The sequence below is a fragment of the Ictidomys tridecemlineatus genome, chromosome 15 (assembly GCF_052094955.1).
Source record: "Ictidomys tridecemlineatus isolate mIctTri1 chromosome 15, mIctTri1.hap1, whole genome shotgun sequence".
Taxonomy (NCBI): domain Eukaryota; kingdom Metazoa; phylum Chordata; class Mammalia; order Rodentia; family Sciuridae; genus Ictidomys; species Ictidomys tridecemlineatus.
Window position 1 is genome coordinate 33,582,148 of NC_135491.1, and position 14,523 is coordinate 33,596,670.

General features: G+C 42.7%; 1 protein-coding gene across 1 annotated transcript in view; it reads right to left on the reverse strand.

The window, feature by feature from the left end:
- Positions 1 to 1,719: 1,719 nt before the first annotated feature.
- Positions 1,720 to 14,523, reverse strand: part of LOC110597273 (uncharacterized) — a 34,015-nt gene continuing 21,211 nt past the window's right edge. The window contains exons 3-4 of the mRNA XM_040279392.2: positions 6,444 to 6,588; positions 1,720 to 3,381 (exon numbers count right to left, since the gene is read on the reverse strand). Of these exons, the coding sequence (XP_040135326.1) occupies positions 3,380 to 3,381; positions 6,444 to 6,588 (147 nt within the window). The 3' untranslated portion in view covers positions 1,720 to 3,379. The remainder of the gene's footprint in view (positions 3,382 to 6,443; positions 6,589 to 14,523) is intronic.

A 14,523-nucleotide genomic window follows, 5' to 3' on the forward strand; every position in this document is an offset into this window, starting at 1 on the left:
GTCAAGCATAAGGAAAACTCTGCGGTGTTTCTGTCCACACAAGATACTGGTCCGGAGCTCAGACTCTGATGTACCTAACCTCGTGAGTTTGAAGGCTCTGCTGATTCACCATGTGGCTTTGGGGTCATTGACCTCTTGGTGCCTCAGTTTCCCTATATGAAGAATAGGGATGGCAACAATACTCTTTAGCTCTTAATTATTTTAAAGATGGGATGAGTTCTATATGTAAAGGGTTTTGAACAAAATAATCAAGTAATCAATAAATGGTACATCAGTGGTTTATTATGACAAATGCACAGAGCTGTGCAGTTGCGGGTGCTACCAAATCGCACATAGATGGAGGTTCACCGCCTAACTGGTTGCTGCAGCAAAACCTGGGTGACTTGGATGATATCAACAGGCAATAGGTAAATAAAATTACCTCCAGGACGTGGAATAACAGTTAGCTATTCAAAACCACGAGGATGATCTGGGGCAGCAATATGGAAAGATGTCTGTGATAAATGGGGAAATAAAAAAACAAGTTGCAGAGTTCTATGGAATTGTCTGAATTCTGTTCTTTAACTACGCTAGATGTAACACACACACACATATGAACATATATCTATATGTGCACATGTGTAATGGCCTGAAAAATGTTGTAAAAGGACTCCTTCAAGCAGTCAGCAAAAATCCGGGCGATGTGGCGCACACCTGTAATTCCAGAGGCTTGGGAGGCTAAGGCAGGAGGATCATGAGTTCAAAACCACCCTCAGCAACTTTTTGAGGCACTAAGCAACTCAGTGAGGCCCTGTCTCTAAATAAAATACAAAATAGGGTTTGGAGATGTGCCTCTGTAGTTGAGTGCCCCTGAGTTCAATCTCTAGTTCCCCCCGCCAAAAAAAATAAAATAAAACCAGATAGCAAAGGTGAACGCCAGGCAAGAAAGCAGAATTGGGGGAGAGTTTATTAAAAAAAAAAAAAAAAAAAAACTTTTTTTTTTTCTCTTTTAAACTAAGCATATGGCCCAGCACAGTGGTGCATATCTGTAATCCCAGCAGCTCAGGAGGCTGAGGCAGGAGGATCATGAGTTCACAGCCAGCCTCAGCAACTTAGCGAGGCCCTAAGCAACTCAGTGAGACCCTGTCTCTAAATAAAATACAAAAGAGGGCTGGAGAAGTGGCTCAGTCATTAAGTGCCCCTGGGTTCAATCCCAAGTACCAAATAAATAAATAAATAAATAGATAGATAAATAAATAAAGTAAGTAAGTATATATTGTTTTTAAAATTTCTTAAGAATAGATAAGAGATCATGATCAATTAAAATAAATTACCAAAAACCAGACACAGGAACAATAGACAAAGAAAATTGTGAAATTAATTTTTCTTACAACCAGTTTTTCAAGAACAGATAGAAGGATGGGCAAAGGAATTAGTTTAGCCACGCTTCAAAGAATGGCAGGGTAGCCAGGAGGTTCCCAGGACTTGGAACGCAAGCTGAGAACGCCAAAGTCATCCATCTTTCAAGAACAAACATTCTGTAATAAATAGTCTCCACTCATTGTTTCCATGGTACATATTCTATCGTAAGTTTTACGTCTCCAGGAAAGTAACGTTTGCAAATTCCAAGCGTGGGCCTCCCATGTTACTTAGATGACATAAACAAATTAAAAGAAGGCCAACCTAAGCCAGTTGTGTTTATCAACCTGATCCCCTCTGAAAACCAGAAACGAAGTCAAATACCCTTTAATACTATTTATTAGTGAAGTCATATAACACATTTTGACAAGTTGAACAGTTGTAACAGGCGGCTGTTTAAGTCTCTACAGGGCCTGTTTAGAATGAAAACAGCGGTGAGAGACAGCTCTATAACTGGGTTTTAAGAACAGCTCAGCCATCAACCATATCCTAACCAAGTACTTTTATCCAGTTAATTTACGGAGTGAATCCCTCAGGGTCTCCAGCCGTCTACCACTACAGCTCATTAGAGCTCCACATCCAAGTTTTCTCACTGTAGCACTGAAAACATGTATGCCTAAAATGTAATTAAACTTAAAATAAACAAGATCTTTATTCTCGGGCAGTCCCGCTATTTTTAAATTGACAAAGGCATGAACTTATATAGGATTATTCAGAAAGCGGTCTACATTTCCAGCCCCTTACAGCAAGACATTTGCCCGGCTGTTCGTCCCGGATGCAATTAGAAATCTAAATACTTGGGTAACGGGTTTCTGTTGGGAATTAAACTTGCAGGTCTCTTACAAACGGGTAATGTGGTAAGACTTGCTGTCCAATGAGGTGTCTTATTGAAATATCCCAGGCCGCTCGGCTTGTCACATCTGTCCTTTCTGCTGCTTGCACTCGCAGTGTATAGCTTTCATTACGAAAATAGAAATTTGTGTCCTAAGTGCTGTTACATTACTAATGCTAAATATTTAATTCCCTGGGGTTCCAATTATGGTTGAGCACTGGCAACACTGATTCTACTTTTTAATAACAACTGTAAAAGCAATTTGAGCATTTTTCAATTAATTAAATACATAGCGAATGAGTAACCTCTTGTCATTCTGCCTTCCAGGACCTGAGCTAATTGGTGTAGAATAAAATGTTTTGAAAATTAACTGATATTCGGGTCTGCACACTGTTCTACCATTAAATCACAGTTTGCAAAATGAAGTTTGTCTTCTGATCGTTACACAATGGGGTCTGCGGACGTGAGAAAGTACCTGCGATGAACGGACTTCAGGGTGCTCCCCATGAGAGCCAAGTTCAAAGTCTCTCCAAGCACCAGTCAGTATCAGTGATACTTGGCATCGTTCACAGATAAATGTAACCAATCTCAACACAGGAAAATCGCCCAGCGTTCATGAAATGTTTTCACCATCTCCCTCCAATGTTGTTCAAGTTTGCTCCAAAGAATTCCTTTCATTAATTATATTCACACAGAAAAGTTGAAAAATACATTTTTTAGATTTTTTTTTTTCACCAGGGAAAGTTGCAAATCAAGTCTGGGAAAGTCCTTCCTTCCCTTTTAGACACTTTGTCGCAGTTTCTCGTTTCACCATAGAATAATGTCAGAAATAAATTCCAAACTGGTGTTTCAGCAGAGGAGCTTGAATCCTAGAAGCAGGTGCCACATTTTCAAATGAACCTTTCTCTGAACTACAGTGAAATGCGATGAAAGAGACCATCTCTTGGTAGAAAAACCGTCCCTGACAGGTGTTCTTCCAGCTCGGCCTCTGGACTGGCCATAATTTAAAACCCGTGCTTGCAAAGGGAGCGTCTTGGCGGCAGCTGTGTGTCTAACCGAGATGATCCAGGAAACAGGTTTCCCTGAGTCAGGAGCCTCCGCAGAAGCCTTCTGGCTCAAGGATTGAGACACAGAAAGTGAAATTAATCACTCTGGGAGAGAGGGGAGAAATAATTGAGAAAATTTAATCATTTCCATAGCAATCTTTAGGGTTTAAATCTTTAATATTTCTAAGATTATAGTAACATCTTTGAGAAATGAATTTTAATTACAGGATTAACTTGGCAGCACCCGTCGGTTCATATAAATAGATCAGCCTAAATTTCTGATTTTTTTTTTTTCAAACTAAACTGGTTAATGACATTTTAGATTTCTGGGCTTTAGCTGATGTCTTGGGAAGCGATCTCCTGTCTGACCATACAAACCCACAAAGAAATGGAAAAAAACAAAAACAAAAACGAGCCAAATTTCTTAAAGGTTTATTTAAATGTGAATCTGTATGAAATATAACATCTGTCAGTAAACCATCAAAAACATCGGATTAATTCATCTAATCATCAACTTTTTTTTTTTTTTTTTGGTGCTAGGGATCCTTAGTAATTCTTAAACAATAAGCCATTACATTTGTAGATGACATTGAAGATGAGCTATATTTTAAAATCCAAAAATTAAGAGGACTTGTATTTTCAATAAAATCCATAGAGATATTGTTTGTATTAGAAATAGATCAGCTGGGTATGGTAAGTGCACAACTGTAATCCCAGCAACTTGGGAGGCTGAGGCAGGAGGATTGCAAATTTTAGGCCAACCTTAGCAACTTAGCAAGATGCTGTCTCAATATGAAAATTTAAAAGGGCTGTGGATGTAGTTCAGTGGTAGAGCACCCCTGGGTTCAATCCCTAATACTGAAACAGGAGAAGGAGGAAGAAGAGGAAGAGGAGGATGAAGATGAGGAGGAGGAGGAAGAGGAGCAATGGATCAGAATTCATTCCCACTTATGTACCTAATTTTAAAATACAGTAATTTTATTAACTAATTAACTATTAACTAATATATAGCCAAAATACAACTACACAAAATAAAACCTAGTTCTCTAAAAACACTGGACTATTATCTAGGGTAATAATCAAAGCCGTTATATTCAGTACCAGTATCCCCAAATTATTGCCCCCAGCTGGCCAGTTGAAGCTGATTGTCACATCCAAATAGACGGTCTCCCAAATAGAGGGTCTCCGGCCCTCTCTGGCAACAGCAGGATGACAAGAAGTCTCCCCTTCAGGATCACATGCCTGTGACCAAGCTCCCTCCTGTGTGTGTGACCTGGCACTCCATGGGCTCAGAGGGTTGGCAGCCCCGACCTACGCAGTCAGGACGGGTGCCCCCTCTTCCTCCCCAGCCTGTGCCCGCAGGAAGGGTGGGAAACCCTGCTGGGTCTGAGGCCAAACCTGACAATGCTGAGCCCTGGGCCAGCCACTCCAGCCCTCTGCACCTTGCTGTCCTGGGCTCTGGCAGAGGAACCACATCATCCCACACTGCTCTATGACCTTGCCAGGAAGATGGTGCAGATCCCCGAGAAGCCGAGAAGCTGCACGTGAGTGAACCTAAGGCCCTGGAGGCTCCCAGTCTGAGGGCCCTCTGCCAGCCCTGTCAACAGTTTCCATTGTCACTGTGCTCGGAACCCAACACATGTACGTAAAGCACCTCTAATAATGTGCAAGACCCAAAGGAAACATCAGAATCGTTATGGACTCTACGGTTTTGACTAGATAGGCTTTTTTAGAATTAAGGCTTTAGTTTTAGCCTCAAATGAATACACAAGCCAAAAGCCCGGGGGAGGGGGGGGTTAGTCATAGGCCTGGCCTCTCATGCCTGGGGCCCTGGGTTCAAATCCCACCTGTGGGAAAGCAAAGAAGGAAAAGAAAGAAAGAAGCAGGGAGTCAGCAGATTAGCAGGGCGGTATCACAAAATAGGCATCGTTTAATAAACTGTGATTTAAAGCGGAGCTTATTTTAAACTTGATTTTTTGGGAGGGGTACTGAGAATTGAACCCAGGGTCACTCCACCACTGAGCCACATCCCCAGCCGTATTCTGTACTTTATTTAGAGACAGGGTCTCACTGAGTTTGCTCAGGGCCTCACTAAGTTGCTGAAGCGGACTTTGAACTCGCGATCCTCCTGCCTCAGCCTTCCAAGCACTGGGATTACAGGCGTGCACTACCTCGCCTATTTCGAGTTGATTTTGTATTGTAAGGTGTTTAACTAGCTGCCTTAGGCCCGCTGCTCCCCTGCCCTGCCTGGAATGAGCCCTGCGGAGCTCCGGGAAGAGAAGAAGGAAAGGGGCGTGTCAGGGCGGGTCTGCCCAGGTCCCCACCAGGAGGCTGGAACAGAGGCTGCCTGCGGCTGGAAAGGGTGCTTCAGGCGGGGCAGGCTTGCCTGCAACTGCAGACAGCACTGCACAGTCTGAGCTGCCGGTGGCCTCTGGGAGGCCCTTCTCACTGGCGCAGGCTGTCCTCTAATGAGTCCGGTTGCCTTGCCTCCACGTCTGCAGAAGCATAAAAGCAGCCCTTTGAAGGACCAAGGAGAACTGCAGGTCAGGCAGTGGGAAGGCTGCCTGGTGAAATTCCAATGAGAACCAAAAGAGCTACCGAAAATAACTAAAAGGAACAAAACAGGCCAACAGAGCTACCTCAACACAAAACAAAAAAACGAGTCCTTGAATGCAAATTGAGTTAGGAAGTCCAGTGCTCACTCATGATTGTGGGTTATCATCAAAGTTAAAGGAGACTCTGTATGTTGTTTCCAAGATGAGAGGCAAAGGTCTGATCCATTCAACAAAGATTTCCCACACAAATAGTTCATGTTAAATTCTTAGAACTTGGCTATCTTCAGTAACCCACTCCCTGAGGGCTCCAGATTATGGTGGTTTTCCTGTAGTTAGATCGTTTTATGGTTAATGTACTGTGGTATAAATAAATACAGCTTAGCCTAAGTGTCTCCACTGAAAATAGGTATGCCATAAAATGACAAATAAAATCGGTCCATAACTAACCCCGTGGTAAATAACTCAAGCATAAAAGTACATAATATTAAAATGAACTGAGATCAACTAGTCCTCTTCAAAATTGTCAATAAATTCACTCAAAATGGACTTTAAAAAGGAAGACTAAATGTCCCAAGGTAAATGTAAGAAAAAGGTATAAAATTATGAACTTACACACACTGCGCTCGTGTGGGAGGCGGATGCAGGAAAGGGGACTTGGTTTACCCATCTGTGTGACCGATGATGAGCTGATACTCCACACCTTGCAGATTCCACCGGATCCGTTAAGGACACGGCTGCTCCGTGAGTGGGTGGTGAACTGAAATGGAATGTACAAGTTGTTTGGACGTCAGATAAGAAATGAGGGACATCGGGACTGTCAGCTTTTGGGGGAGGGGTGTCTAGAGATCTAAAACGTAAGAGAAGATTCAGAAATTTCAGAGGTACCCGCCCCCTTCAGACTACAGTGCACCTGGGTGACGGTGGGAACCAAGTCTCGCTCCAGTTGGCTTTCAGAATAGGCGACTGTCACCTGAAGACTCTCTCTCTCTTTCTCAGAGCCCAGCTTTGCAGCTCCCCTGGCCCACGCCTCACTCCTAGGTGGTTCCATTCAGTGAAGCTGACAAAGGGCGTACTGACGGGTGGCTGTGCAGAGGGAGGGTGGCAGCGTGACCTCCATGGAGCCCCTGAGAACAGGCTCTGGTGTCGTGAGCCTCCTCTGTCACCTCCTTCCCTGGCATGGGCTCGGTCAGGGTTTCAAGGACACCATGGTTCTGGGTTCTAATTTGCATGGGGTTTACCATGACTCTAGAATGTTCCCCCAAAGCCCATGTGTTACAGGCTCTCTCCCCAGAGTGGCAGTGCTGAGTAGGGATGGAAACGTCACAAGGGGGGCTGAGTGGGAGGCTGAGGTCCCTGGGGCTGTGACCTTGAAGCAGGACCCTGTCCCTTCTTCCTTCCTTCCTCTCTTTTAAAGCCTTTCTCTGTCCTCCCCTTTCATGAAGCGATGGCTTGATTTCACCTGGTCTTCCCATCGTGACGTAATGCCCTGCCGAAGGCCCAAAGGCAACTGAGCTCATAGAGCGTGGGCCCAACCTCCAACACCGTGAGCCAAAAGAAGACTTTTGTTTTTATTAGTCAATCGTCTTGGGTACTTGCTGCAGTAATGGGATGCTAACACACACAGCGGTTCAGTTTGGCCATTGTATAGAGTCTGTCAACCTAAGGGCTGCGATGCTTGTCTTTAATGTCTACCGGCTAAATTTATGGAACGCTCTTCTGTCTGCCACTCTATAGCCTCAAAGATATTAGCCATCTTTGCATGGATGGGATTCCCCCTGACTCCCAGCCTCACCCCAGTTTATGATCAGTTAAATTCTATTCTCAGGTCCCAAACTCACATGGCCGCCATCACACAGGCAGGGTCTGCTGACAGTACGAAATTATACTGTGGCCTGGTTTTAGTCCCCAAATGTTTTCATGATAAGAGTTTCCTGCATCTGCCTTTTTAAAACCTGGGTCAAAGATCTCAGAGTCACAGGGTGCCTAAGGTGCGCCATTCACTTCTTACTTCACCAGTGAAGGACCTTTCAGAAGAGGCAGATTAAGACAGAGAAAAGACCTGGGGAGTCAGGAACTCTGAATTTTCAAGCCCAGGAGGCCTCGGACAGCTGGTAAGAGGACGCTGCATCAGGGGGATGTTTTCTGTCTTCAGAATCTGGTCTGAAGCCTGTTTTTGTAAATGGAACACTTTTATAAGAAAGTGTTCCTGGAATACAGCCCCCTTGCCTACGACTTCTGCAATGAGAAAGTCGTTGTAAGAGCGATAGCCTGGCCCAGAAAACCCCAAATAGTCACTGTCTGGAAAAAAGCTGACCCATCCCTGCTCTGGAGCATCTCCCCTGAGAAGGATGGGGACCCAGCAGAGCTGCCTCCATGCTGGAAGCTACTCCCTGCCACCCAGTCTCATAACCTCTTCCCTGTCCCCCCACCTCACCCCAGAGCTCAGACACTGAGATGCTGGCTCCAGTGCGTCTTGGCGATGACATCTGTCTAAAGGTCGAAGACACCTCCCTCTTTCCAGACGTGAAGATACCAGCTGTGGAACTATCCAAGGCCTGGCTCCACTGGTCAGCTCCCTCTCTGGCTCCAGGTGCGCTCAGGACTGACTGACTGAGCCCCTGGGCCTGGTCTGTGCCTTTGGCCTCAGGTGTGTGACAGTCTCAAAAAGGCAGATGTGGGTTGGGAGAGGAACTCGATGGCGAAGTGCATATTTAGCACGTGCAAGGAGCTGAGTGCCATCCTCTGCACGCACACACAAAATTATAAAAATAAAGAAGACAGGTGTTAAAGGAAGTGTGGGCTGTTGCCTGGAAAGGCCAAGAGGAGGAAGAACCTTCTAGACCAAAGAAGGAGCAGAAGCTCAGGCCTGGAGGTGGCAGGGCACCAGGTCTGCTCTAGGAAAACTGAGAAGAGCGGACGGGCTGGAGGGTGGGAAGCAGCTGTTGAGTCTGTCAATCAGGTGAGACCTCGGGAATGACAACTGAGGAGTGTTGGGCAGAAGGGCATCTCTGAAGAAGTTAACTAAGGATCTGACATGATCGCATCTCATTTTAGGAAGGTCCCTCTAATAGCAAGAGCAAGGTCATGGGGAGTGGTGAGGGTCTGCTCTGTCCACCACATCCACCTCGCACACTCATATTTATCCTTGCTTAAGCATGCCGGACTGCTTGACCTTCCTGGGCTCTCAGGAAACTCCTAGACAACTGGAAGGATGGAATACAATCCCCAATTGTCTCCCTCTCCCTTTCTTGACTGCCTCCAGGTCCCATCTTCCTGTCTGTGCCGTGAAGGACTAATTGTTGTTGCTTTCTTTTCTTTCCAATTTCTAATCTGCCATTTGTGTTAGCCAGTTTTCTGTTGCTACAACAAAATACCCAAGATCATAAACTTATAAGGAGAAAAGGTTTATCTTGGCTTATAGTTTGGAGATTCTGGTTCATGATCAGTTGGCCCCATTGGTTTAGGCTTGTGGCAAGGCAGCAAAGCATGGGGGGAGCACATGGCGGAGCAAAACCATTGACTTCACAAGCCCAGGAGCAAAGGAAACTGGGAAAGATCAGGGTCCCACAATCACCTTTGAAGCCACAGCCCCCAGTGAGTAGGCTTCACCTCCTGAAGATACCATCGCCTCCCAATAGCACCCCTCTGAAGACCAGCCTTTAACACAAAGCCTTTTGGGGGCATTCAAGATCCAAACTATGGCCGCTGTAGAGAGATTTTATTTAGTATAGAATCACACACTTGGTTCTTGTGCAATGTCCAGTTGCTGGGAACATCTCTCAATGCTTTCTTTCATTTTCTGCTTCTCTTTCTTTCTTTTTCTGTCATAGGCTGATAAAAACAAAAACAAAACAACAAAAAAATATGTTTGCGGACTTCCAGTTCCCGTTTGGCAAGTAAAGACCTTAAAAGCCACACCCCCATTCTAAGAAGTAAAAAGTTGGACCAATTGAAAAATCGTCAACTTGTCTTTCATCTGCCTGAGTGAGGTCACAGGGAATTGCTGTCCCTAAAACTGGAGAGAAGGACCAGTAGTTACAGAGACCGACATACAGAGCAGGTAGCTCGGTGGGAACAGGAGCAGGTAGGAAACCTGATCTGTAATTGACCAACCACCAGGGACTCAGTGTACACAAACCTGACAGCAAGAAACTTGGATCTTCAAAAAAGGAAATTAAAAAAAAAAAAAAGATGAGGAAGAAGAAAGAAAAGGGAAAGGAAGACCACTAGAGAAGGAATAAGTGAAGGTAAAATAAAAAATTTATTGGGCTGGGGATGTGGCTCAAGTAGTAATGCGCTTGCCTGGCATGCACGGGGTGCTGGGTTCAATCCTCAGCACCACATACAAATAAAATAAAGATTTTGTGTCCACCGAGAACTGAAAAATAAATATTAAAAAATTCTCTCTTTCTCTCTCTCTCTCTCTCTCTCTCTCTCTCTCTTAAAAAAATTTTTAAAAATTTATTTTATTTTTCATTGACCTAACAGGTAAGAGACTAGCCAAAATCATAGCGGTAACAGAATAGTAGTATCTGATTATGCACACACACACACACACACACACACACACACACACACACACACTTAAGGGAGAAAGTAGGAGCATTTTATTATTGTAAAATCCTTGAACTGCCTGTGAAGCAGGGTACTACTACCTGAAAGAAGACCTGGAGTGGTTGTGAGGGTAGGTTACAAACCCTAGTGCAACTACTTAAAGTTTCAAAACTAGTGTAATTGCTATGCTAAGAAAGAAGAGAAAATGCTAAATTAAAAACCACTACGGAGCTGGGGGCAGTGGCACAGGCTGTAATCACAGCAGCTCAGGAGGCTGAAAGTGGAGGATGGCGAGTTCAAAGGCAGCCTCAGCCCTGGTGAGGCACTAAGCGACTCAGTGAGACCCTGTCTCTAAATAGACTACCACATGGGGCTGGGGAGGTGGCTCAGTGGTCACGTGTCCCTGAGTTCAATCCCCAGAACCAAAAACAACATTAACAAAAACAAAACCCCATAAATGGTAGAGAATCAGTGGAAGAAAACTTTTAAAAAGGATCAAAGAACAAGGGCAACAAATAGAAAACTGTAACAAATATGGTACATAGTGATTCAAATATACCATTAATCACTCTTAATGTCAGTGACCTAAGTGCACCAATTAAAAGACAGAGCATGAGAGTGAATCAAAAAGTAAGGACCAACTGGTTATTGTCTTACAAGAAGCCCATTTAAAACAAAATGTAAGTAAGTGGAGGAGAAATATAGACCATTTATGTTATCAATTAAAAGAAAGTGAAAGTAACTGTAACAGTTTCAGAGTACATTTTAGAGCAAGGAAAGTAATTAAAGGATAAATATGGGCATTGCATCATGATAAAGGGTCAGGAAGACATAACAATCCTTAATGTTTCCTTGCCCACAACAGATTACCCAAACTACAGGAGGCAGAAATGGAAGGAGAAGCGGGTGGATCTGCTGTGAGAGTTGGAGGCTTCAACACGCCTCTCTCAGGCATGGAGAGAGCAGCAGGCAGAAAGTCAGCTCCTCTGTCCTGTACTTTTCTACAATTGTTATTGTATTTATTATTTTTATTCATTCTTGTCTTCTTCTTGCTTGGATTTAACTTGCTCTTCATTTTCTACTTTCCTAAGGTTGATATTTAGATCCTTTATAGAGCTTTTTTCTTTCCCAATAGATTTATTCAATACTATAAATTCGGCTCTACATCAGCAACCAGCTGGATATTAACTGACATCTACAGACGACTTCAACCAACTAGAGCAGAACACACAGTTTTCTCAAGCTCATGTGGAACATTCATCAAGACAGAACACATGCTGGGCACTAAAACACACATGAACAGATTTAAAAGAATAAAAATCATAAAATATTTGCTCTCAGAACACAAAGGAAATAAACCAGAAACCATTAACAGAAAGATAGGTGGGAAAAAAAACCCATATGCTCGAATATTTAACAACATAACTTGCACTAATACTTAGGTCAAAGAAGAAATATAGAAAGAAAATTTAAAACATTTAACTAAGTAAAATGAAAACATAACAAAAAATCATGAAATTCAGAGGAAGTTTTGCTTAGAGGGAAATTTGTAGCATTGAATAAGTATATTAGGAAAGAAGAAAGATCTATCAAGAACCAAAATTTAAGCCTTAGGAAAGTATAAAAAGAAAAGCAAGTTAAATCCAAAGTAAGAAGATAAAAATGAATAAAAAAAAGTAAATAAATAAAAATAAATAAATAACACAAAAAAGTAGCAGGAAGCAAAAATCAATTGCTCTCTTGTATATTAGCAATGAACAAGAATTTGAAATTAAGAACATAATATATTTTTACTAGCTACTCCCCCAGAAGAAGTACTTAGGTATAAATACGTATACATACCTTAAAAAAAACTACAAAAATCTGATGAAAAAAAAATTTAAACCCTAAATAAGTAGAAAGGTATCCCATGTTCATGGATAGACTCGATGCTGTCAAGATGTCAGCTCTTCCAACTTGATCTAGAGAGTCAATGAGATCCCAGGAAGTTATTTTGTGATATTGACAAACTGATTCTAAAGTTGATGCGGAGATGCAAGTGGCTTAAAATAACTAATACAGTATTAAAGCGAAAGAAAAAGTGAGAGTGCTGAGAGTATCCATTTCATGAGTTCCTGTAAAGATACAGTAATAAAAGCACTGCTATTGGTGAAGAATAAGTAAATAGATCAGTGGGACAGAAAAGAACCTACAAATATATCCATAAGTAAAGTTGACTTAACTTGGACAAATAAAGAAAGGTGATACAATAAAGACAGTATTTTCAACAAATGGTGCTAAAACAATTGAACAACCAAATGAAAAAAAAATCGGTATCCAGGCAGATCATAACCCCCTTCACAAAAAATGACCCAAAATGGACCATAAACCTAATATAGCTGGGGATACAGTTCAGTTGGTAGAGTGCTTGCTTCGCATGCACAAAGCCCTGGGCTCAATCCCCAGCACCACAAACAAACAAACAAACAACAACAACAAAAACCTTAAATATAAAATACAAAGCCATAAGACACTAGAAGATAATGTAATAGAAAAATCTAGATGACCTTGGGGTTGGTGAAGGATTTTTATATACAACACTGATGATCCATGAAGGATAGAATTGACAAGCTGGACTTAAGTAAAACTAAAAATTTCTGCTCTGTGAGAGACATTGTCCAGAGAATTAAAAGACAAACTATAGACTGGGAGAAAATATCTGGGAAGGACACATTTGATAAGGAAATACTGTTAGGCTTTAAATGTGAGGTGTCCCCCAAAAGCTCACGTGTGAGACAGTGCAAGAAGGCTCAGAGGTGAGAAGAATTCTAACCTGATCAGCCCATTAGTCCCCTCGTAGGGATTAACTAGGTGGTAACTGGGGGCAGGCAGGGTGTGGCTGGAGGAGGTGAGTCACTGGGGGGGGCATGCCTTTGGGGTCTTTGTTCCTGGTTCCACTCCTGAGTGGCTTTCCTCCTCCCACACCTTCCCACCATGATGTTCTGCTCCCTCAGACCCAAAGCAACAGAGTGGGCCATCTTTTCCTCCCATAATTGTTGTTTCCAGATCTTTTGGTCACATCACTGAAACACAGGTATCCAAAGAACTCTTAAAACTCAGCCATTAAAAAATTAATAAGTAAAAGCAATCTGTTTTTTTTTTAAAAAAACAGAGCAAAGACTTTGACACCTCACCCAAGAAGACAGACAGATGGAAAATCATCCCATGTATGTAAGGTTGACTGATCTTCAAAAAGGGTGCCAAGAACATTGAAGGGGGAGAGACAAACGGTGCTGGGAGAACTGAACAACAACCTAGGAAAGAATGAAACTGAGCTTTATCTTAGATGCAACAAAAAATCAACTCACATGGATTAAAGTCCTAACTGTAGTACCTGAAATCGCAAAACTCCTAGACGAAAATCTAGGAGAAGGTTTTCATGACATTGGTCTTAGCGATGATTTCATGGCTAAGACACCAAGCGCACAGGAATCAAGAGCATAAATAGACCATCGGGCCTGCTTCCAACTAGAAAGCTTCTGCACATCAAAGGAAATCATCAAAAGAGTGAGGAGACATCCTAAGGAAGGGGAGAAAATATTGCAAGCCATAAGCCAGATAAGAGGCTAATTTCTGAAATATACAAGTGACTCCTGCAATTCAACAGCAAAAATGAAACAAACAACAACAACAAAACCCCCCAATGACCCAGTTTTTAAAAGGGCTAAAGACTTGACTAGACATTTCCCCAAAGAAGATGTCAAAGCAAGCGATGTGGATATGGAAAGGTGCTCAACATCACTAATCAGCAAAGAAACGCAGATCAAAGCCACATTGAGATGTTGCTAGGGTGGTTATCACACAGAGAAAAACCCCCCAAACCAAGTGTTGACAAGGACGTGGAGAGACTGGGAACCTTCTACAATGTTTAGGAATGCAAAAGTGGCAGTCTCCGTGGAAAACAGTATGGAGATTCCTCAAAACATGAAAAATAGAATGACTATATGATGTAGCCATCCTGCTTCTGGGTATATATCTAAAATAAAAAAGTGAAGTCAGGGACTTGAAGATACACTGCACACCAGTATTTACTGCAGTACTATTCACGATAGTCAATATGTGGAAATAACCTATGTTTCCATTACCAGATGAACAGATG